The sequence below is a fragment of the Lygodium microphyllum genome, chromosome 29 (assembly GCF_053477565.2).
Source record: "Lygodium microphyllum isolate KBCC chromosome 29, Lygodium_microphyllum_v1.1.10, whole genome shotgun sequence".
In the NCBI taxonomy this organism is placed as follows: Eukaryota; Viridiplantae; Streptophyta; class Polypodiopsida; order Schizaeales; family Lygodiaceae; genus Lygodium; species Lygodium microphyllum.
Genome location: NC_141163.1, coordinates 40,770,851 through 40,794,809, shown reverse-complemented (window position 1 = coordinate 40,794,809; position 23,959 = coordinate 40,770,851). Strand labels below are relative to the sequence as shown.

Sequence of the window (23,959 nt, the reverse complement as noted above, 5' to 3'; positions counted from 1 at the left end):
AATCCTCCAAAATCTTTTATAGATGAGTCTTTATCCATGGATCGCTTTCGTGATCATCAAGCCTTCAAGAGGGATCATCTTCATTGATACCCCTGAATATATCTTCTATGCTTCTTAATTATATATTTTTTTGGAGGTGCCATTCAGATGGTTGTGTTTGTGTTTGTGATGTATTAATTTGTATGTGATGAGTTCGTGATGGTTGAATAATTTGTTCGAGAGCTCTCTTTTCAACTATTGACGCTGATGGTGATGGTGCATGGCAAGCCTACGATGCAAAGCTGAAGAACCTCTTACATCCTTTACAAATTTGTTATGGCTTTTTATTGTTTATCAGATGTGTTAATGAATAACGAAGTTTTCCTTTAGTAGTATTCTTTCCTAGATACAGGTGATAAGTTGGGGTCGTGGTTTAGGGTGATTATTAAAGATACTAAAGAAGATTAAATTGAGCTCTTTACAGAACTTATATTCTTCTTTTCCTTAGGTCGCGAGGGCGCTTCCTTTCTAAGTGTGGGGATATGTTGAGAGTGGAAAAAGACTGAATTTTTGACTGATTTTTCTTGTTTTTGAGGTCTGAATGGTTGATTTTTGACAGATTTTGAGTGATGTTTAGTTGTTTTTGGAAGTGTTTGAGAGTGTTTTGGATAATAGTGATTATTTTTTGGAAGCTCATGATGATTCTCAGGAGAAATATGAGGCTCTGTGATGTTCTGATAGGTTCTGTTGAGGTTCTGATACCTTCTGTATAGCTTCTACTTTGTTCTGACTTTCTTCTGTATGAAGCATGGATTGATTATTGATCAAGGTTGAAATCTTTTGAAGGTTTATTGAATAGTTTTTGATAAATTGGAATGGCTTTAGTATGATTTATGAGGTTCTGATGTTCTCTGATGACCCTCTATAGACCTTCTGTAGAGCCTCTGTCTCTGCTCTGTCTCTACCCTATTTCTGTTCTGTTCTGTTATATAGATCTTCTGTAAGTGTTCTATAGAATGTATGCGTGACTTTGAAAAAGTTTTCTAACTTTTGGAAAGGATGAATCTAAGTTCAAAAGAGCTAAAACAAATGGAAGAAGCAGCTGCTGAAGACTGAAGCGAAGACTGAAGTGACAGTGACAGTAGTGAGCTATGAAGAGACATTGTAGCGGCTCTGGTGCCCTTTCATACCTCCCATACCTCTTGGGAGGTGCATCCAAGACCTAAGAAGGATTATTAAGTGTCATTATTGAGTATTTTAGTGAGGATATGATGTATTATTGAGAGTGTATGAGTGTGTGAGAGATCATATGCAAGAGATAGTCAAATCTATGAAGACAATGTATTTTTCTATGAGAGATTGAGATAGAAAACTATGAAGACATTGAAGATGAATACTATGTGATTGATTTCCATTTGAAAATGGTGTATTCTTTTATGTTCCTTGTTCTATTGATGGATTTTGTGAAGATGTTGAAGATTATGGTTGATTCTATCAAATCCGTGGGAGATATCTACTATGATGATGCGTGAAGATTTGTTGTTTTCCTTGTTTTGGTCATCAAAAGAATGAATAAAAATCTTGTTGATGTTACAATATAGCTTTTCTTGCAGTAGAATTCCCTTTTCCTTGGTGTGTCTCTTGGGGCTCCATGGGAATTCTTGAAGAGAGTTTTGGTGGAGAAGGAAGAAGCCATAAAGGTTTTTGGCAACATGTCTAGTTGCACTAGGTCTAGAGGCAAACACTTTGGAGTTCTTGACTCCTATTTACTCTCTCATATAGGAGATGCAAAAGATTTGAAGCTTCTCCCATGCTACAAAAAGCAAGAGTTTTGGAAATACAAAGGCCTTATTGAATGGGATGAAACTAAAGATTCCTCTACAACCCTAGAATCAAACTGAAGGAACTTAAAGAGTTAAGGGTTTCTTGAAACCCATCTTTTGCATTCTCTTTGGTTAGCTTGTAATCATTCTAAAAATCTCTACTTTGCACAAGAGTTTAAATGTCCCTCTTTCCTTTTCTAGATAATCGTTTGTATGGTTTTTTCCAAAGATTATATATTACATGATGTGGTTGTATCATAAAGCTTAAATTTATGTCAAATTTTTCTGTAGAATTACTGAAATAGCTCTAGTAAACTCTTTGCTTTGACTCTTCCTTCTCCATATCTTGTGTTTTTGAAATATTTTATTATTTCCTAATAATGTGTGTATGAGGTATTTTTCTCTTATCTAATATATATTGTGATTTTTGCATGCCTTGGGTTGTGACCAAATAGATAGGCTTCCATATTATTTGATGAAATATGGAGCATGGTTATATAATATCTTGCACAATTAAAAAATAAAAAGAGTTATTTAAAAATCTCATATGAGTTAGATAATGAAGAAACATAACAATGCTAACTTCTTATCATATAGTGAGTTATGTGTTGATTACCCCAAGCTTCTATCATTGCCTTTTTGAAAAGGTTAAATTTATTTTTGAAGCCTTTGACATCATCAATTATATCACAATAAAAATATTTTATCTAGTATTTTTCAAACTTTGGCTTTTCTTTTGTGACCATGTCCATTATCAACAAGATCTGCATTGTGTAGGGATTTCGATTGCTTGTATTTGATAGTTAAACCCTCATTTCTAGAGTTTATTGCCAAGTTTTCCATGAAAGCCTAAGAACCTTCTAATATCCACCCCACCAATAGATGGCTTTTTGGGGACACAATTTCCATCATTGGTCTTTTAAGGATCTAGTTTAATAACAACATTGCCTCCATATATGAACCAATTGCAAATAAAACTTGCTTGATCTTTGGTATAGCATCTTGTCTAGTTGATAAGAGTTTTAGCTTTCAAGTAAACTCTATGTAAAGATGAACAAAATTTTCAATTATTCTACAAAGTGCACAAAATGTACATATATGAGCATTGACCAAACAAATATCTAAGACTAGCTTGAAGTGTGGATCTTTGATATGCGTGGAGGGGGCTCTATTCTAGTTGCTTGAACTCAACTATATAGCTGGAGATATGCAATATAGGTAGGGATGTCTAGAATTTGCTCCTTTAGACACATTATATATGCACTTGAGTGTCCTCAAGTCACTACATATGTGCCTTTCGACCTTATAGCATTAAACTCATGCAAGCATATAGCTTGTCAATCAATATCAACACATTATCATATCCCCTTCCAAACTTGTAGGATTTTTGCCATAATACCCAATCTAAGAGAAACAACATAGCTATGTTTGTCATTGCAAAGCATTTTATAAAGAAGATACAAAAGCTATCATGAGCAAAGGCAAGCCACTATAACTCAAGGTGGTGCCATGATCCTATTGCAACCCACCGTTAAGCTACCTTCTCCTAGTGCTTCTAATGTTGAATTCTATGTGTTTCATCTTCACAAATGGAGTGCCACCAAGAGAGGGAGGAAAAGATGATGACCTCATCACTATGTTCCACAAAGATCTATCCCTTAGAGTGATGGATCGACACTCGAGAAGCATGAGCACATTCCAAAGTGACATATATACTATCCACATGCAAAGTGGCAATCCTAGCATAAATTGATAGTGTTATGTAACATCTAAGTTTAAAGGGTGTTCAAAATACTTTTTGGGTTTAAAAGGGGCCATAAATTTTTACAAGAAATTATATCTTAATAGAAAAGCACTTAGAATGCCAAAAAGGAGGTCACAAGGTTGAATCCTAGGAAGTCATGCATGATTTACTAGGGGAATACACATCACATGTCACCGTTTTCTACCTTGGTTATGTGATGTCTCGAGATGCACATGCATGTTTCTACTATTGATTCCATCACTCGGGGGGACAAAAATCCATGGAACATAGTGATATGGGAGAGGGTACCAATGCAAGACACTCTAATTAATGTTGATGGATCTCATCCCCCAAACAGCAACTACGAGATCTCCAACCTCATCACTAAGTAGGCTGACTATGCACTCACTTCATCGGTGCTCCAATTGAGTGTAAGCAAGGGACCATGAGACTAATTAATCTTCTAGCATCATGAGTCTCTCCTACTAATTCAGTGACTTAATAAAAAAATTGGGCATAATAAATTGTTAAATTATTTAAAGGAAAGGTTGTGATTATCAATTAGAATACCTTGATGTTAAATTCGAATTAGGAATAAAGGTCAATCCTAGAAGTTGTACATTTCAACCCTACAAATGTGAACTTCATCATCATAGTTTAAATAAAGCAGAATGCTTGGAAAGAACTAGCCTAGTCCTTAACTTAGCTAATCTAGTCCTTAACTTAGCTAATAATGAAACTTGGATTGCGAACAGCTTCTACCCATGTACTCAAGTTACTTGAGTATTCACAATATTATTGCATCTCTAGAAGGGGTTTATAAGACTAAGAAACTCTTTTGGGAAATTGGACTTACATTTAGAAAGTGGTGCATGTCAATTATTGCATCAATCAAAGGGAAGCTTGTAATGTTATAAAATGGCTTGAGATGTGACTAGCAAGACTAGTAGAATTAGTAGCACAAATTGCTTGAATCATATAATTTAATTGATGAGGAATTTTTATGTGATTGTAACTACTTAGCAAAGTATTCAAAGGATAGTAAATTGGGTTAATGATAAGACTTATTGTTTTAAAAGCAAGATGATTTTTGCCAACTAAGGATAAGTTGGTTAGTTGACTTTGGAGTATCTAAGTGACTATTTGGGTTGATGTTATGGAGAAGAAATGGTTTTCTTAGCTATCGTTGACAAGTTGGTTGCTTGATTGTGTTTGCACAAAAGCTATTGTGCCCTCATAGGCAGATATATAGTTACACAAAAAACCTTCCCCAAGGTTAGTGGCGGGAGCCCTTCACCAAGGGGTTGTTTGACCACACTAGAGGTTAGGGCCGACCCTAGATGCAAGAGCTCTCTCCCTCAAAAGGATGTTGGACTCAAAGACAAGGAGATTTGCTTAAATGATCGATGTACCATAGTCTTCTTACTTAGCGTTTTTACAAGCCCATCAAACCAATACTTCAAGAAGCTTTGTGCAAGGCATACATAGCTCCTCTCCATGGCTACAAAGCCGACTAGAGTGCAAGGCTCACTAACACATGTTTTAGGGATTTATTGCATGGAGGTGAGCTGGTGCAAGATTTGATCATGCTACACACTGGACTTGGCAATTACAAGCTTTCCAATCTTGCCTTGATAAAGTCATTTGATCAAAGCTTTCAAACTACCAATCTAGCAAAGTTTGATGAAGTTAGCCCTCTAGCTGTTATTTGTTTGTGTTCCTAGCAATCCAATTACTCACATCCCATCCCTTTGAAGGAAAATGGATATTCTACTCCCTAAGCAAGCTAAATTGTGTTAGTTGAATGGCAGGCAACCACTTGCTAGGTTGGATTTATGAAACCAAAACTTTAAGAGACGTCTACACACATAGGGCTCATTGAAGTATAAAACTGATGGAGTATTGTAGAAATCATGCCAGGATTGCCTTTTAAACTAACATAATTAGCAATCTTACAAAACGATACTGGGATGGTGTTTTTAACAAACAGATGTGTATGTTTCGCGTGACACCTGAGCAAATACTCTGGAACCGTTCCAGTCAAAACTGAAATGTCATGCACATGACATGTTATGATGTCATTCTATGAGCACAAGCCCACATTTGTTATCTGTAACTTGACCTTCAGGAATTGCCATTCCATTCCCAACATGTAGGGCATATCTTTTTCCTTCCAATTGATGTGCAGCCCTAATTTTGCAGATGCATTCCAGCCTCAGACCCCTTGAGGGCTGTCATAGACTTTGGTACACCTGAGGCCATTCATGTGATAAGCTCCTCTTGCCACAGATTAGCAATCCAAACAGCATCTCTTTAGACTGCAACTCCAACTTCTTCCAGATGGAATGAGGCCCTGCGAGCTGCTTCAACAAATTTCTTGACATAAATAATATTTGACACAGATCATATCACTTATAGCAGTATGCTAGATAAAACTTGTTAATCTCATTTCTAGCACCTACAGCTAATTGCAGAAATGAAACCATCTTCACTTTACCTTTTCGGTGCGGACGTGAAGCCAAAACTGCAATTTCTGCGGCAATCTCAGCAGCTTCTGCTTCTGCTTCTGCAGTTTCTGCCTCATCCACTGCCTTCGCTGCTGCAATATATGCTGCTTCTGCTTCTGCAACAGCTAAAGCAGCTGCCCGTCCAGCCTCTATGGCTGTTTTTAACTTCACTCTTGTGATATCGAAATCCAACCTGGGTTTCTTCTCAATTAAGTCACAATCACTCCCAGTTGGAGTATCTATTGCCCCATCCCTAACCACTTCTCTCATCCACCTGATGTTATTGGGATAACCTTGAGATTGGGAACCTGGCTGAACAATGTTTAAGGTATAGTTTTGCTTCTCCTGCAAAGCAGAATCAAGAAGAGGTTGCAAGATATGGTACTTAGCAAACTTTGGGCAATATAAAGCAAATACCAGAAACAAGCAACTTAATAAACTAGTAACTCAGAAACACATTGTTGGAAGCAATTTTCAACCTAAACCACTACTATGTTTCAAAACTGGAATACCCTGTTCAAGAGTCTAATTTTGAATCACCCCAAACAAGATGCTGACATACTTCTTCCTGACTTACATCTACAAATAAATTGCTTCTTGGCAAATAAAACAGGATGGATGAAATCTCGCAACTAAACAGGATCAATGGGTCCTGCCATTTGGCCAGCATGTGAAAGCCATATTCACCACTAGAAACAAGTAGTGATTGAAGTTGTGAAATAATCTCTAACCTGTTAACAAATACATAATCTCTGACCTGTTACTGGATATGTCAGTGCATGTTCCATTGGGCTAGGCACAATTAAATATTTTAGATATTTTTTATTTATCATTTTCATGGTGATTTAGGCATTTAATGCTGGCCGACCTGATCATATTAATCGCATATGTCTAGCCTCTTTATTCACGCACTCCATCCTCCTATGTCATTCATTGTATCACTTTGCATACTTCCATAGCAAGGACCGGTGGAGAGAAGGAGCCAGCCCCAATGCCCATATAGCCAATGACTCACATTGTTTTTGTACTATCTCATGTCTTGGTATATGGACTCCATTTCCCTAGCACCTATTTCAATCTGAGTTCTTTTCTTTGTACTATTCTTTTCTCTTCACTCTTGTGTTAGGCAATCTATTACAGTAGTTTTCTACGCTTCCACTGCTGCATCCACTTCTGACATGGTACCAGATTTCAGGTTGGGCTTTCCATCTACCTAGTGACCAGCCACCTGAGATGTACTAGTGCTGATTTCTTCTGCTGCAGATCTGCATTTTGAGTTTTCTGATGCTGATTGGACTTTTTGCACTGCTACGACTGTGTTTACAGCCTGGGCAACCATCTGCTGTGCCAAAACAGCCTGTTTTCTGGTGTAATACTCTGCATTTTGCAGCCTGCCATCTACGTTTACTATTTTAGGGACTGTTTCATGGCTAGGGACCTGTTACCGACTCTCTAAGCTCTGTGTTTTCCCAAGCTGCATCTGCATTTTGTGTTTTCAAGGCTGAGGCGACCTGTTTTCCTGCCGTACAACAGCATTTAATGCCTGCTCACTTTGTGTTTTGCTGATCAGCATTTGCATTTTGCCTTTTTGCTTCTATGCAGGGCTGGGCAACAGTGTTTTCAGGCTGATTTTACTATCTCATGGCTGCCAACTTTGTGTTTGGCCCTTTTCTAGCTGTGATTTGTCTGTTTTTGCAGCAGGTGTTTTCTTTTCTGATCAACTTTTGTGTGCTACATCGCTCAGCTTTAGAGAGGGTTCTTGTGTATTCAGTCATCATGTTCTTTAACAACACCCTGGTTACTGTTGATCCTTTCTCTATGTGCTATCTTTTCTGCTTGAACCTCTAGTGAGTGTGTTTTTGGCACACATCTATCCCTCAAGATCCATTGCCTCTACTCATCTTTTCTATATCTCCCTTATCATGGCTCCTCTGGCTTCTCCTACTTATGCCCAGCGTGCAGACATTGTTTATTCATCTCCAAGCGTTACATTGGAGACTTGCCAAGTTGAGATTCAGGTTTCGCTAAGGATGCTATCTCTTGGTGCTCTAGATGTTCCAATTTCAAAGAGGGGTGACATAAGAAAGAAAAATAAGTCTCAGTGCTATTATTGTTGCAAGAAGAGACATCTCCAAAAGCACTGCAAGACATTAGCACCTTTATGGAAGGAGAAGACATGGATGGTGACGATGAGTAACGACTCTCTCGACGAGTTTCCTCATCTACAGGTCCAAGTTTAGGCCCTTGCCAAGCAACCCTAGCCATGGTTGTAGGGGCCTCCCTTCCATCTTGCTAATAGAAGTGATGCAAGACATCCCTTACAACTCTCCAATGCTAGAGAGGAAGTGTGAGAGGGTGGTGAGGTGGGGTAGTTGTGCCTCATCTATACATGTATACAAGTACACATGATCCAAAGAGGGGTTTCCCTAATGCATCGACCAAAGTTTAGCAAGTTTTCAAATCTTGGAGCTAGGATTAACATCCAAGTTCATGATGAGCTGATTGACAAAGAGTAGGCTTGGCTCTAAGTCCAAGTTCACGTGAGGAGACTCTTTGTCAACTGGCCAAAGGTAGGGAATCCATGGTCATTTATGCATTGCGGCATCGATGACAAGATCACATGTGCTATTTCAGAGCCATTGCTATCAAACATAGAGAGATGTTATGATTTTTCTCTATTTTCAAGAGTCGGTATGATCAACATCAACATCGGGTTCTCGTTGATGCACCTTGGTAGTGGCTTGCGCACCCATTGCTTCGGTATCCACCGTTCTATTTGATGGACATTGTTGGATATACTATGATGGCTTCTATTGATGCATCCACTTTTAACATAACCATGAAGCAACCACATTGCAAATGAACACAATGTTGATATCATAAAAGCTACCCACCACACCAATAAGCTTCTTATGCAACCAATATGACCGCGAATCCTAGAGTCTTGAGTTGAAGATAAAAGCATGTCTAGTATGCCAGATGTGCAAAAGTTCAATCCAATGCAAGAAATGAAACAAATAAGAATGTTGCCACTGCAATCAAACCATCTGGGGTAATCCTCCCAAGACCCGAGCGAGATTAGTAATTCGTTGGGATGCCATTGATGTTAGATTTATTTATCCCCATGTGTGAACACACATTATTGTGCGTAAAAGTGTGTTTAGGTGTGAACACCTTTCACACCACTAGTATTAAATAAGGGTCAAAGGTGTAGGTGGATACCTAAGCCTATATATTGAGGCCCTATCACTTGTACTTTCATAACACATCTCATCTATCATTATCAAACTATCTTTCAATTTGTGCATACTTGCAAGAGCTCTCTCTCTCTCTCTCTCTCTCTCTCTCTCTCTCTCTCTCTCTCTCTCTCTCTCTCCCCTCTTTATATATATAGATATATATGGAGTTTCATCCACCATAGCCTGCTGGTCACGCACAAGAGCTCCACACCCAAGAGTAGTATCACAGCAAGGTTTCAATGCTGCCACCTAAGCTTTCAACCTCTATGTCTACTCATCGTTGCCCAAGCCCGCATCTCGCCACAATGCATTCTTGATCTATTGATCAGCAATTCTAGCAGTAGAAAGACAAAAGAAGACAAAAGAGAAGAAGAAGAAGAAGAAGAAGAAGAAAAGGAGCAAGAAAAGTGTTGTGCTTAGCAGCCCTAGTCTGCCTTGTTGCACGTCCATCATGTAGCATGTCCTTCATGACAATCCTGCTGCCTTTCAATGTTTGGGTCACCTGTCAAAAACACGCCTACCCATCCAACCCCTATCTATCTGCATTGTCCTTGATCTTGCCTTGTCACCCATGGCACCCTATTCAAGGTATCTCAGCTGACCCATCACACGGCCATGACAATCTAGCCCTGTTGGAGCTTAGCTGGATGCAATAGAAGTTCGAAAGTGAGAATGTGACTACTGGTGAGAGTGAGAGAGGAGTGAAGTATGATTCGAATGAGCATAGCAACAATGTGTTGGTACACAAAGAATAAAATGTATTTATACTTAGGACACGTAAGGGTGCATTCATATGTACAGCTAAATAATGTGTGTGTACTATACACGGAAGGTTAAACAGGCCTTTATCCCAACAAGCCCATCACTGCGCACATGCCTGACGAGGCCCTCCAACTACTCGCTTGGATCCATCTCCCTCGCCATTCACGTGTCTATCTTGTTGACCCCAGCTGCATCAGACAACCACCACATTCTTCATTGCTGCCTGCAACCTTTACCAAGTGTCGTTTCTTTGCACGCCACATCGTCAAGTCTTTGCCATCATCCATTGAGTCATTCAACCTAACTACCCCAACATATAATTCTTTCAATTCTCAAGGTTAAGTTTAGTTTAATTTCATTTTCACAAGCTTAAATCTTTGCTTGAAAAAAAAGCAATTTACAAGCATTTGGGGCTTTTTGATTTTCTTCGAAATTTCTTCAAATTTCATGACTAAAATTTAGGGTTGTTCACACTAGAGTCCTCCGCCATCAAATTGAGGCCTCCAACAAAGCATTCAAGACTGCCCGAGAGCTCACCTTTGATATTGGGCATAAAATGATAAGCCAAGCATCCAATGCTTGGTGATGCTGTCGCAAGTGATCGACACTGGTCACAATGTCCTCAACATCAATATCAAGGGGGATTTTTTATTTTTATAAAATATTTCAAAAATTAAAAAAATAAAAATATTTTTAAAGAAACATTAATTTTGTGTGTGTGTGTGTGTGTGTGTGGGGGGGGGGGTCCGAATTAGACACTAGCCATGCTTATACATGTGCTAAAACCTTTCCATCACTTATTAAATAATTGAGTGGGGCCCTCTACCCAGATTTCAATCCAAAATAAATTGTATTTCTTTTTATTTTCTTTCCTTTTGATTTACAAATGAGCTATGTTTCTAGGGAGATTATAACCACTTTCCATGGGACTTCTCAGTTGAGCCCGAAAGCTATACTCACGTATTTTACCTCTGTTCATGTGTTCGATGCCTTTGAGCCACATTGGCTTTTGATCAGCCTCTGAGAGCCAAGCACACGCACCTTTGAACGATATCTTACATCAAGCCCCTAAGCTTATCAATAGACCATGTGATGACCTATCTCGTGTTGTATCTCTCTTACATGTGTATTGTGTCACAAGTTCAGTCACCCATGATCCGAAGGGGGCTTTGTAAATTTATTTATCCCCGTATGTGAACAAATATTAGTGTGTAAAAGTGTGTGTTTATGTATTAACACCTTTTACACCACTTAGCGTTAAATAAGGGTCAAAGGTGTAGGTGAATACCTTAGTCTATATATTCAAGCCCTATCACTTGTACTTTCATAACACATATCTCATCTATCATCGTCAATCTATCTTTCAATTTGTGGTGCTTGCAAGAGTTCTCTCTCTTTTTTTTTCGTAAACAAGAGTTTTCTCTCTCTCTCTCTCTCTCTCTCCATGGAGTTTCATCCACTATAGCCTATTGGTTATAAAAACGAGCTCCATAACCAACAATTGAAGTCCAAACCCTAGAAATAAAAAATCCCAAATTTGTCTATACACTAGGCAGGAAACAAAAAGATGAGAAGTGATTTCCACATGTAGGGCAAAATACACAATGGCCACCAGCAAACTCGGATCATCCACAGCATATCACTAGTAGAAAGCCTCCAATAAGAATCTCCACCAAAAACGTGCCCTCATATGGGGTCTTGAACTTCCATAACTAGAGCAATTTATAGCGTTATTTTTTTGTGGCCGTCTCTACATGGCCATACCTTTTAGCCTTTTCAATAACCCATCTTTTATCTTCCATCACCTTATGGTATATTACATTTGCTGAGAACTACAGAAAATCATCAGAGTGGAGGAAACTCCAATATTGCCAAGAACCGAAGTTCTCAAAGTCAAGAAGAGGAATATGCTGCCCAATTTTCTCTTCCAACTTTGACCACATCAATCAATGGCCTCTAGGTATGCAAAAGTATATTGTTCTGGACATTGAAAAGAATAAAGTCAAAGTCTTGACTCGTGAATAAAAACAAAATCCCCCACCATCATTAGACCTAATCTTTCCATTCTATTCACTATCTTTCTCAATGTTGATTTATTTGGCTAATACTGCAATCTAGAAATAGCCAATACTTCAGCCCACAAGGAATTTCCATTTTGTCTCTACTCAATGAGCACCATCAAATAAAAGGCAATAGGCCTTGCCAAGAAGAGATCAAGTGTGACAACAAAACTGACTTAGGGCATTTAATACTCTAAGTAGAATTCAAAACATGCCACCAAGCAGCCTAAAATGTGTATTGCCATGTGGAATCCCACTTCCTCAATAGAAGCTTTCATAATATCCAGCAAAGAATGAAATTGACTCGATGCATTCAATTCTCTATGTAGAATTCAAAACATGCCACTAAGAAGCCTGAAATGTGTATATGCCATGAGAAACCCCACCTCAATAATAGCATTTGCTATATGCACCCAAAGGATGTTGCTCCAAACAGAGCTAATCGAAGAGCAACCATGTGTTCCTTATTGGAAAATGACAACCAACTATGGAGGAGAGAAGAGAGAGAATGAGAGTACGCCGAAGCAAAAGGGTAGAGTATACTTCTTGAACTGAAAGAATGAGAATGAAAGATACAAGATAGGTCTAAGATAGACCCAGCTCTGACTAAACTAGAGTTAACTAACTCTAACTCTAACTCTAAGAGTGGTGACACAACTTATAACTTTAGTTGTGTTCATGCTAAGAAATAAGGACTAAAACATTGAGCAATGCCCATAGAATTGGCAAATTCTAACACCCCCTTGCAGTGCCAATGTGTAGAATGCATGAACGGCTTAGAAAGAAGCAATGTCCATAGCAAGCATGCCAGAGCTCCCCATTCTGCATAGAGGGTGATAGAGTAGTGATTGCCAAAGCATCATGAGACTATGCATCATAGGTATTCAACAAAAACAAACCCTTACACAAGGTTCCAGATAGCCTGAGTGCATAATCCATCTCCCTGTCTTTGAGAATGCATTTGTCATCCTCAAAGATGACCTGAAAGCTATGCTTGTTAAAAGCAGAGATAGACGACAAGTTCTTTGTAATGTCAAGCACAAGCAAGTCATCTAGAAGCATGAAGTCAAAACCATCTGCAACAGTAATAGTGACTATCTCAATGCCACAAACATCATAATTGCTGATGTTCACGCATGTAACACGCTTCCCAGTAGGGTTGAATGCAAAGAGGAACCCTAAACACTGCCTAGAAGTAATGTGCTTTGAAGTTCCACTATTAAAATACCATATTTGCTACATTTCAGCAGCATTAAATGCTTAATCAACCATTGAAGAATCATAACTACAAGTCATAGTCCTCCTCCACAAAGTTGGTTGAAGCATCACCATCAATAGATTTATTAGCTGATGTCTCTTGGACAGCCAAACCAAAGTCTTTTTTCTCCTCTTTGGCTAATCTCTTACGGCATTCATTGCTTTAGTGACCTAGCTTCTTGCAATAATGACATTTCCCCTTCTTTTTAGACTTTTTTTTGCATTTTGCTGGACTTTTTCTTTACCTTTGAACTTGGAAAGCATAGCCACATCTCTTGAACGCAACATTCTTCCAAGTCTATTCCTCTTGCAACAAGAGGCCTTCCAACTCCACAAATGGAAGGGGCTACTGTTCTCCTCCCCCCCCCCCCCCCCCCAAAAGACAACATCAAAGAGGTGTGGAAACCAAGATATGACTCTGGAAGATAGTTCAATGTGATGTTTACCAATTCAACATCTTGAATGATTTCATCCACATTGAGTAGCTTCTCACACAAATCTTGTATGTGAATAAGGTGATCTGTCATGCTATCACCCTCATCCATATTCACATTGGCCAACTCTCTACCGAAATAAGATATTTTGGCCTCATTACGTGCTACAAACATACGCTCAAGTACATCCCATGCTGATTTTGAGGTCTTACAAGACCGGATGTGTAGAATGATGGATCTTTTTACGGACTAGACAATCAAAGAAAGTGCATGTACATCTTTTAAGTCCCATCTCTTCTAATCCTTGGTAGGAGGAGGAGGAGGGGCAGCAGCACCAGCAACATGTCCTCTAGTATTACGCTAAGGTGTTTGAGATGCAAGACCTCCAAGTCACTGCAAATCACCTATAACATAGTCCCACAAGTCCTTCACTACAAAAAGGTTGCAGACCATAAAACTCCACATGGGTAGTTTGATCCATCAAGTTTTTCCTCTCGAGTGAGAGCACCAAGGATGTTGCTCTGATCATTAGTCCCTTAACATGCCATGCTATCAATAATAAACAAAAATATGCAACCAAATACTTCTCTACGATGTATGGATTGTACTCCTCAAAGTATCAAAAATCCCCTCAAGATTATGCAACAAGTACCAAATTGTCACACAAATGCCAAATTATACCCAATTTGAATCAAATTAGCACTCAGCCAAGAAATAACAGAAATCCACTGCTATACCACACCTCAAAAGTACAAATTATAACAACTTAATGCCGATTCTTACCAAAATTTACTGAATTTGCTCAATCTAACTATAACAACAATTAAATACTATTGTACCATTTGTTTGCTACCTTGGAATGCGTATCGAGCAAAAGCCCTAAATTTCTTCCTAAAATTTCAAAGAAATTGAAGAAACTTGTACCTTACAGCTTGAATTTCTGCAGTAATGTCACCTTGGGGTGCGTCCCAAAGCGAACAGCAGCTAGAATCTACCTCATGATGTGTGTCAGAACCTCTAGGATAAAAAGCCCCAAATTTCTTGCACAAATCTTGATGAAATTGTGTAATGACGGCGTTTCCAATGAAGATTCACACACACGTGGGACTGCAAATTGAGCGAAAGCCCCAAAATTTTTCGCGAGAATGCACAGAAATTGTGAAATTTCTTCGAATTGGTTGTCAATTTGAACTTCGAGAGCGAAAATTGACAAATGCCCCAAATTTTGGGTGGCACAAGCTAAGATTCGGAGAGAGATGGCCAAAATGGATGGGAAATTACAGAAATTTTGGAAAAAAAACCAAATCTGAAAATTATGGTTTCTGCACTTTTTAGGGTTTGCAAAAAATCGCAAGCAAAGTTGAGAATATAGCGAGCAAAGGTGAGAAAATAAGGGGCAAAGCTGAAAACAGCAACAGCTCCTCCAAAACAATAGCTCCTTGAGTTGCGTGCAGAACTATGCATAGGAATGCGCGTAGGGCTGCGCACAAGCTGAAAACAGCAGTAGCTTGTCCTTCTCTTCCTGAAGCTAAGAGCTAGCTGACAGCAACAAGACCTTAGGGGGGGCGGCACTAGCTGACGGTGGCTGAACGAAATCTGCGCATAGAACCAGCTCTGATACCAAATGTTGGAAAATGACAACTAGCTATGGAGGAGAGAAGAGAGACAATGAGAGTGTGCTGAAGCAAAAGGGTAGAGTGCACTTGCTGAACTAAAAGAATGAGAATGAAAGATACAGGATAGGTCTAAGGTAGACCTAGCTCTAACTCAACTAGAGATAATTGACTCTTAACTCTAGGAGTGGTGACACAACTTATAACTTTAGCTCAGTTCACACTAGAAACCTTAAGACTAACCTAATTGTGAACTTCACATCACGAAGAATATTAAGATGTTTGCCATCTTCCATGCATACAATCCCCAACTGCTCTTAGGATCCAAGACCAAGAATACCACACATGAGAAAAGGAACTATGATTCCACAAAGGCACAAGAAGAGCAAAATATCCGACACTAGATTCTTTGATAAAATCAGTCACAACAGATCTCTCTTGAATGCCACAAATCAAACCAAAAAGGCACCAAAGCCCAAAACAGCTCCAAATCCACTCAAATAGCTCCATAAGAAATGCTAAGGAAAACAAAGAGAAAACCAGACGAGAACTAGAGGTACATGGCTTGAACTAGATAATTAAGCTTCTTTATATCTTTTTGCCATTTATTCCTTATGCAAATGATTCATCCATAATTTTTTTCCATACATTTCCATACAACATATGCATAAGGGTATAGAAGTATGATTGGAGTACAGTTCAGCCCCAAGGGGTGAACTATACGTGGCTCTAATTTTATCTTTCAAAGCCTAAAAAATAAAATATTACACGCATATTTCATCTTTAAAACTTGTGACTTCAAACTAGCATAGAAAATCAAATTTTATAGCATCATAATCACAAATTACAATGTCACATAGTTACACACTCATTGTTCACATATTTCATGAACACCTAAAGTCTCAACATTCAAAAGTAATCAAAAAATTTTATTGGACGCCCCAAGGGGGGAGGTAGAGAAGGTGCATATCAGGACATGAAATTTTATTGCTTTGCTTAGTATTTGATTAAAAGTTAATCAAATGTACTAACGCAACTTGCACATGTGAGGTGCAAGTTAATTATTTCACAATATGGGACCCAAGATCCTAAAATATCAGTTGGTGCCAAAAACAAATGTTATAGTGAGTTATACCTAATGGAATCTAGGTGGTACTTGGTGTCAGATTTGTACTTAGACCAATTGATTTGCCACTAATGTCAGTGGTGACATTAGAAACTAGGCATTAATTAATTAATTAATTAATTAATGTCAATCTAAGGATCAATAATTGCTTGAGGATACATCAAAGACAAATTGGCCTAGCCAATTTAATTATTGACTGGTGGAATTGCTTTTTTGAGTACTAAAAGAATAATTAAATTAATTTTTAGAATTAATCCTTTGAAAATTAATTTAATAAGCTGAATAATGTTGGAAAACAAGATTAGAAGGCTGCCAGTTGACAAAACTTGCCCATGCAAATGGGAAAAATGTTTTTGGGGGTTAATGGAAGTCTATTCCAGCCATTGTGAGAGAAAAGCAAACTGTTAGAGAGCAAGGAGATGCTGCTAATGTGATTTGCAACCACTAAGGACCATTCCTACAGCACATGTAGCACAGTTTGGAGCCCTCTAGGAGCAAGTGACACGTACAAGAGATGGCAACTATCTTTCTAGAGGTCATAAGTTGTAGGTGACAGTTTCCATGGCTGTGTGAGCAAGGCAACAACAGTTTTTTTAGCATTTCTTGCAATGAAACTCTAAAATTTCTCTCTTTACAACATGTTCTCTCATCCCCCAACCATCTCTCAAGTTATGTCGGCACAATCCAACCATTTGAGTCATTAAAGTTGGAGATATTTGAAAATCTCTATTGTACACCCTAATTTACAGCAAAAAAAAGGATTTAACAGCCACGTCGGGATGCATGCTCAGAATTGAGGGCCTAAGACTTGAATTCTCGCAACTAAAATCGAGGATTTGCAAGGAGATTCAAGAGGCCAACCAATCAATATCAGATTTGGGGCTGAATTTGTCTTTCAAGGAGCAGGGTCAAGGCTAATCCTCGAGCAAAAACCAAAGGAAATTTTGGTTTGGAGACTTGTTGATCAGCTTTGACAATAAGTGGCACTTGGATTAGCAGAGAAGATTAGAGAATCTCAATTGTACTCTATCTATTTGTAATAAAAGATTAAAAAATACCGCAGGGGATGCTAGTTTTGAGACCAACAAACTATTCATTTTCCGAGAGATTATAATTTTTTCCTTCAACATTCACTACATCCTTAGTGTCCTTGGGCTATTACCATGAAATAACTGTCATGTGCATCACATGTGCTAAACTACCTTGCAGATTTGAATAATAACTTAATCAAATGTTATCAGCAAGATAAAAGTATCATGAAGATTTAACGTCCCTATGATAGACCTCCCCCTTAAAATCCTGGCAATCGTCCTCGATTACACTGCTTTGTGCCAAAAGAAAAGCATACTGCATTGGAATTTCCATAAGGCATCACAAACACAACATTGGCCACTATTGTCTAGCTATGCTATAAGCCCCAAATCTTGCTGAAAATTTTCGACCAGCATAAACATGATATAAATCTAAGATACAATCCAAAACTATTGCTAGAAACCCATTGGATGCATCCCTATAATGATCTCATATGTGTGTGTATGTGTGCACATATACACACGTGTGTATATATGTGTATGTGTATGTGTATGTGTGTATGTATGTATATATACATGGATATGCATGCTGAATACATCTGAGATCCACTACCTACGAACCACAACTGGAGGAGAGGAAGTGCTACCTCCCCGTTAAGCATCAGACAATGCTCCAAACCGCTGCTCTCCTGAACATGACTAAGCCCGAACTGAAGTTGCCATTGCATTTTTCCCAACATTTTGTGAATTTTCAAGTTGAGAGGCATCATCCTTGCTTGATTCCATCTCACTATCTTAGGACATTATTGTTGTAATGCTCAGCGGAATAAAATTTCAACACTAGAGCAAAGCTTTTGACCTTCAATCAAGTACCTCAAGCCCACCAATTCAAGGGAATTGATGGTTTCCGGGTAATAGAACCATAAAACCAACCTTCTTTTTCGAATAGGGTGGTGATAACCTAATTTAAGACTAATTACAGTAGCATAAAATTCACGTAAACTGAAAATGCACACTTTACCACTTTAATCTTCGATATTGGACACCCTGTTGGCCCCAAAATTGGCACCCCTTATGATATTTCTTTGACTTTTATTGCAAATGGATAAAGTGCAACTGAGATCCTCTAACCTCCTTCGCTAATCCAAGTGCTTCTTGCTATAAAAACTAACCAGCAAGGCTCCAACTCAATTTGCCCCTTGGTTTGCTTGGGGATTGGCCTTCACCTTGCTCCTTGAAAGACAAATTTAGCCCCAAATCTAATTTTGGTTGGCTGACCTTTTGAATCTCCCTGAGATTTCTCAATTTCAACAGCTGGAATTGAAGTCTTAGGCTCTCAATTTTGAGCACGCATCCCAAGACAGCTATCAAAATTCTAATTTCTACTGTAAATTAGGGTTTACAAGAGAGATTGACTTGGCTCAAATTGCTGAAAAATGTTGAGATAACTTGAGAGATCGCCAGGGGATGAGATAGAATGCTATAGAGAGAAATTTCAAAGTTTCATCACGAGAAACATTGAAAAATAATTGTTGCCCTACTCAAACAGCCATGGAAACTATCACCTATGACTTAGGACTGCCAAAAGGACTATTGCCCCCTCCTATATGCTATCACTTGTACTAGAAGAACCTTGGGCTGCTATCACCTGCTCTTAGAAGTCTCCAAATTGCTGTCACATGCTGTAGGATTAATCCTTGGTGGCAGCAAATCACATCGGCAACCTCTTTTTGCTCTCTAACAACTTTCTTCTCTCTCATAATGACTAGAGTAGACTCCACTAATCCCTAGAAACAATTTTTCCACTTGCGTGGGCAAGCTTTGCGAAGTGGCAACCTTCTAATCCCATTTTCTAACATTATCCAACTTATTAAGTTACTTTTCAAAATATTAATTTTGAAAATTAATTGAATAATTATTCTAGTGCTCAAAAATTTTCGCCAGCCAATAATTAAATTGTCTAGTCCAATTTGTTTTCCAAGTATCCCTAAGCAATTATTGACCCCTAGACCAGCATCAGTTAATTAATTAATGCCTAGTATCTAATGTTACCACTGACATTAGTAGTTAAAAAATTGGTCTAGGCCAAAATCTGACACCAAGTACCACCTAGTTACCTGTCAAGCATAACTTACTATAACTTTTTCCTTTGACACCCATTGCATCCTCGAAATCCTTGGCCTGTTACCATGAAATAATTGCCATGTGCACCACATGTGCTAAACAACCTTGCATATTTGATTAATAACTTAATCAGATGTTATCGAAAAGATTAAAGCATCTTAAAATTTCACGTCCTCGTGATGCTCATGAAGCATTTTTCGTCAATGATATCTACCAAAGTAGTCTTCAAATTCTAAAGACATGACGATAAGATGGACACAACTTTGACAAAGACCTCTAATCATATGAAGCTCTATCTCATGCCAAGGTCTGCTCTAGACACATAACAAGCACAAGCACCTTATCATGCATCGAGTTCAAGACATGTTAGTTGCAATATGTACATCCAATGGCTGTCCCAAGAGAGTTTGAATCAAAGAGCTAAGTTGTATTGAGGGTGTTGAAGCCCAAAACTCAAGGTGACCAAAATCCATATTTACAAGGCTTAACACATGTTTTCAGCCTGAAATTGCAGGTTTCAACAATGAATAATTAATCAATCAAGGTAGAAGTGCCAAATAGGGTGACCTTATACATGCTGCAAATCTACGAGACCAAGAGAACCACTTACAAAATGATGCATAATGGCACATGCAAATGTCTAACCAGCCCTAGTCAGTACCATCACTACATGCACAAGAAGTTATTTTGGACAGTAAATGGTGGATACTGATTACAATTTGAAACCAAGAAGATTGCATTATACAAAAATGAACAATAATTTACTCACAAAGACATGCACAGGGAGCTGTTTTATCATGCAATGTGAAAACCCAGTATGACATTGCAAATAAGCTCTAATGTTTTATCTAAAAGCTTACTAACCTTAAAGAGCTTGCCTTGATTGACCATCTCTCTCAATTTTGACTTTAATAGCCTTCTGAAGTTGTCAGGTACAAGATGGTGAGCCTGAAATTTACCCTCAGTGTATGTTAGACAGATGTCCTTCTAGTAAAAAACTTTAGCACACCAATTTCAGATCAAATTTGAAGACCTCAATAAATGAAGCAATCTGTGTACTATTACAGCCACCTGCACTGGTAAGCTGTGAAACTGCATCAACTATTATATCTGTATACCTGAGAAGAGTATCATACAGAGTCCATCAGAACATTGAGGGTGAAGCTCCTGCCTAACAAAGTACTCAATAACTGAAAAAGCATCCATTGGACTTGAGATATAACAGTCTAAATGGTTAGCAGAGCTTTGGAGAAAAGGCAACATGATAACTAATAATACACAATCAACCAGACAGATCAGTTTAACATAGTAAATATGGTTTGAAATCTGAGGACTCTCAATATAAGCATGTAGCCTTCACAACAGATGGACTCTCATTTGACTGTCCTACTAAAACATACAACAGAATGTGGGTGTGCACTTGCTATGCATACAGCTATCTGTATTTCCCTACGATAATATAAGAAAACAAGTCAGAATTACTTTGAACTTGCCAGCAAATAACAGCCAACCCACTTTGTGCATCCTTAGCTTAGCATCAATACATGGCAGGCTTAAAGTAACCCAATGGCTCTGCCAATTTGTAGATCTTGACCAGAATGTCTTTACATTTTGAAAAATGTCACCAAGGAGGAGATTGTCTACAAGATGAACATCATGCATAAAACCATGATGCTGATATATAAGTTGTGGTCTATTTGAAGTAATAGATGATAGTTTGTATTTATTATCTCTGTGCTCCTTCCACCCTCTCTATCCATAATATGGCAATCCTTATTTATGCTTCACACATCCCAGTAACTTGCACGAGAGAACAAGATGGAAGAAACTCACAACCTCCCAGTCTAGGCTACTGGCACCATCACCAAACAACCAAAGGCTAGAACAATCACCTATTCTGCAAAACTTGTTGCCCTGTCGCACTCTGGCCAGTTTCCTTTGTTCCTTATGGATCCAACTGTCTCGTAGACACTAATGATTCTTGAGCTATTGTAAGGGTGATTCCTGGTTCCACATTGACAATCATAGCCTCCAGGACAACTACAGTACGTTAGGGCATGAAGATCGTGCTCGAGCTATTTGATCAATAAGGGCATAAAGGTTCTGCTCTTTTTGTGGTATGGCATTCACTGTGTAGTTGGTGATGCATCATGCAATAAGGTGCATCAATATCAACATAAACATCTCCAAACCTGCAGTTTTAGTCAAGGAGCACCATACAGACCAAGAAACCCTCCTTTGAAGCTGCGATGGAATACCTTAAGGGGTTTCCAAAGACACTGTGTAATGTAGAGAGCTATTAACTGCAATTATGTGGTGATCTGAACTTTGGTTTTAAGGATTGTACAGCTTGCTTTAAATTAGCCGTGCCACAAAGGTTAATTGAAGCTTACAGTGCGCAGTCCTGTTAGCATTCAGCTAATATCTGAAATAAAAACCAAATGCTTGTCCAAGAAGCAGCATGCATGTAAAAACACAGAAGACCAGAAGCAGAATGATTGAGAGCACAGTAACTCCACCTAGAATCCAATGACTTTGGACTGTCTACCGCAATTAAAGCATCCAGAGCACTGTCAGAATCTTCCATAGATGATTCTCCTGAGATAGTAACCGACGGCATAGGAGACACGCATTCATCTCTTGTCTTAGCAATTGCATACTTCACAGGCTTCAGATGTCCAACTAAACCACCATTCATGTTCCTCCATTTGTCCTGATCAAAATAGGCAAGAAAACGAATATTCTTACAGATTATCCTGTGTCTACTTGATCTAGACAAACTAGATTGATAGTTAGAGCTGAACACAGCCATCACTGGAATTTTCTTAGTGGAATGTTCAACAAACCACCAAAAAACACATTTTTCTTCTTGGAGGAAAGGCATTAAAAGATGTAGTGTCAAGAGGATATCAACTGATTCTTGCATGGAATCACAAGAAGTTCTTGACCTTTTCCCATGTGGCCCGTGGGAAAAGGGACACTTTTCCCTTGTTTTTCCCTTTGGTGTTAAACATTATGAGCTTTTGCTTTAGGACGCACTGCATACCTACTTAGGTGCAGTTTGAGGGGGGGGGTGGGGGGGGCGGCCGGTGTGGGTGGTTTTGTGGGGTGGGAGGGGGAGGGCGGGCTAACTGCACCTAGCTAGGTATGTGGTCCCTCCCTTGCAGAAGCTTGTGTCAACAGGTACCCCCCCTGCACATAGCTAGGTATGTGGTCCCTCCTTCACAGGAAGATTGTGATGTTGACATTATCCAGAATATGGGAATTGTAGTGGAAATTTGTCTCAGCCTCTCGTGAATGGGTTCCTACTTACCCTGTGGCCAGTAAGATAGAGACCTCAGCTAAAGCCGAGATCAACAAATGGTCACTACAATACCAATTTCCTCAGTTGAGAAAGTGGCAAATTGCTTTGAAATTACTCACACACTTCGAAAGCCAGCAAACTGCAATCTCTTCTTACTTTAAGATCCACGTTTGAACGTGTGGCCAAGCAAAAGGCAAACTCTGGGTCTTTCTGAATGGCACGCCATTTCCCCAGCCCATGCTTCTCTACCCCTGATCTCAGCGCGGCCTCCTCTTCCTGCGTCCATTTCTGCTTGGGGGCCCCCATCCTATCTTTCTTCAAGCTGCGGGCATCATACAAGGAAGAGCGTGTTCCCAATAACCGCAGCTGTTAGACATTGCTCTCTGCCATGACTTGTTGAAGCTCTCGGATTCCAAGCTTGGATGCCCCAATCTCCTTGCTTCATGGCATGACCGGCCAGATTATCATCATTATCGGGACTACGGCCAGGTGATCATCATCATCGTAACTACGGCCAACTTATCGTCATCATTATCTTACTGCAACCAACTTACGATGAGCACTGTGCAGCGCTGTTTATGATCGAGACTGTCTTTTCAGTGAGATGTTCTGTTGTTCTCTGCGCTTTCCTTAATACCTAAAATCTTCTGTTGTTTTCGGTATCTTCCTTAAACCCTAACGATACCCTCTTTGACATGCACGCCATGATAGGATGGAGTAGGTGGCTTATCCCGCGACAAGAAAAAGATTGTACGATGCATGTTGGATATCAGAATCCTGCGCTAGTTAGACCTTTGAAAAGTCTTGATTGGTAATTTCGTGGATACCTCTCATTATTAGGGTTTGGAACAAATATTGGCACTTGTCATCATTATTAGGGCTTGCAAATAATTCTAGATAATCACTAGTCTTAATGAATAACAAATGTTGACACTTATCATTATTAGGGCTTGCAG

The 23,959-nt window shown here is 39.0% G+C and overlaps 1 protein-coding gene across 1 annotated transcript; it reads right to left on the bottom strand.

The window, feature by feature from the left end:
• Window positions 1-5,448: 5,448 nt before the first annotated feature.
• LOC148010541 (telomere repeat-binding factor 1-like) lies at window positions 5,449-23,806 on the bottom strand. Its single transcript, XM_087671374.1, has 6 exons — window positions 23,160-23,806; window positions 22,219-22,412; window positions 20,733-20,817; window positions 20,564-20,647; window positions 6,044-6,398; window positions 5,449-5,906 (listed from the first exon to the last, which is right to left on the bottom strand). Exons 1-6 carry the CDS (start codon window positions 23,307-23,309, stop codon window positions 5,860-5,862), a joined length of 915 nt encoding a protein of 304 aa, XP_087527500.1. The 5' UTR covers window positions 23,310-23,806; the 3' UTR covers window positions 5,449-5,859.
• Between the last annotated feature and the right edge of the window lie 153 nt (window positions 23,807-23,959).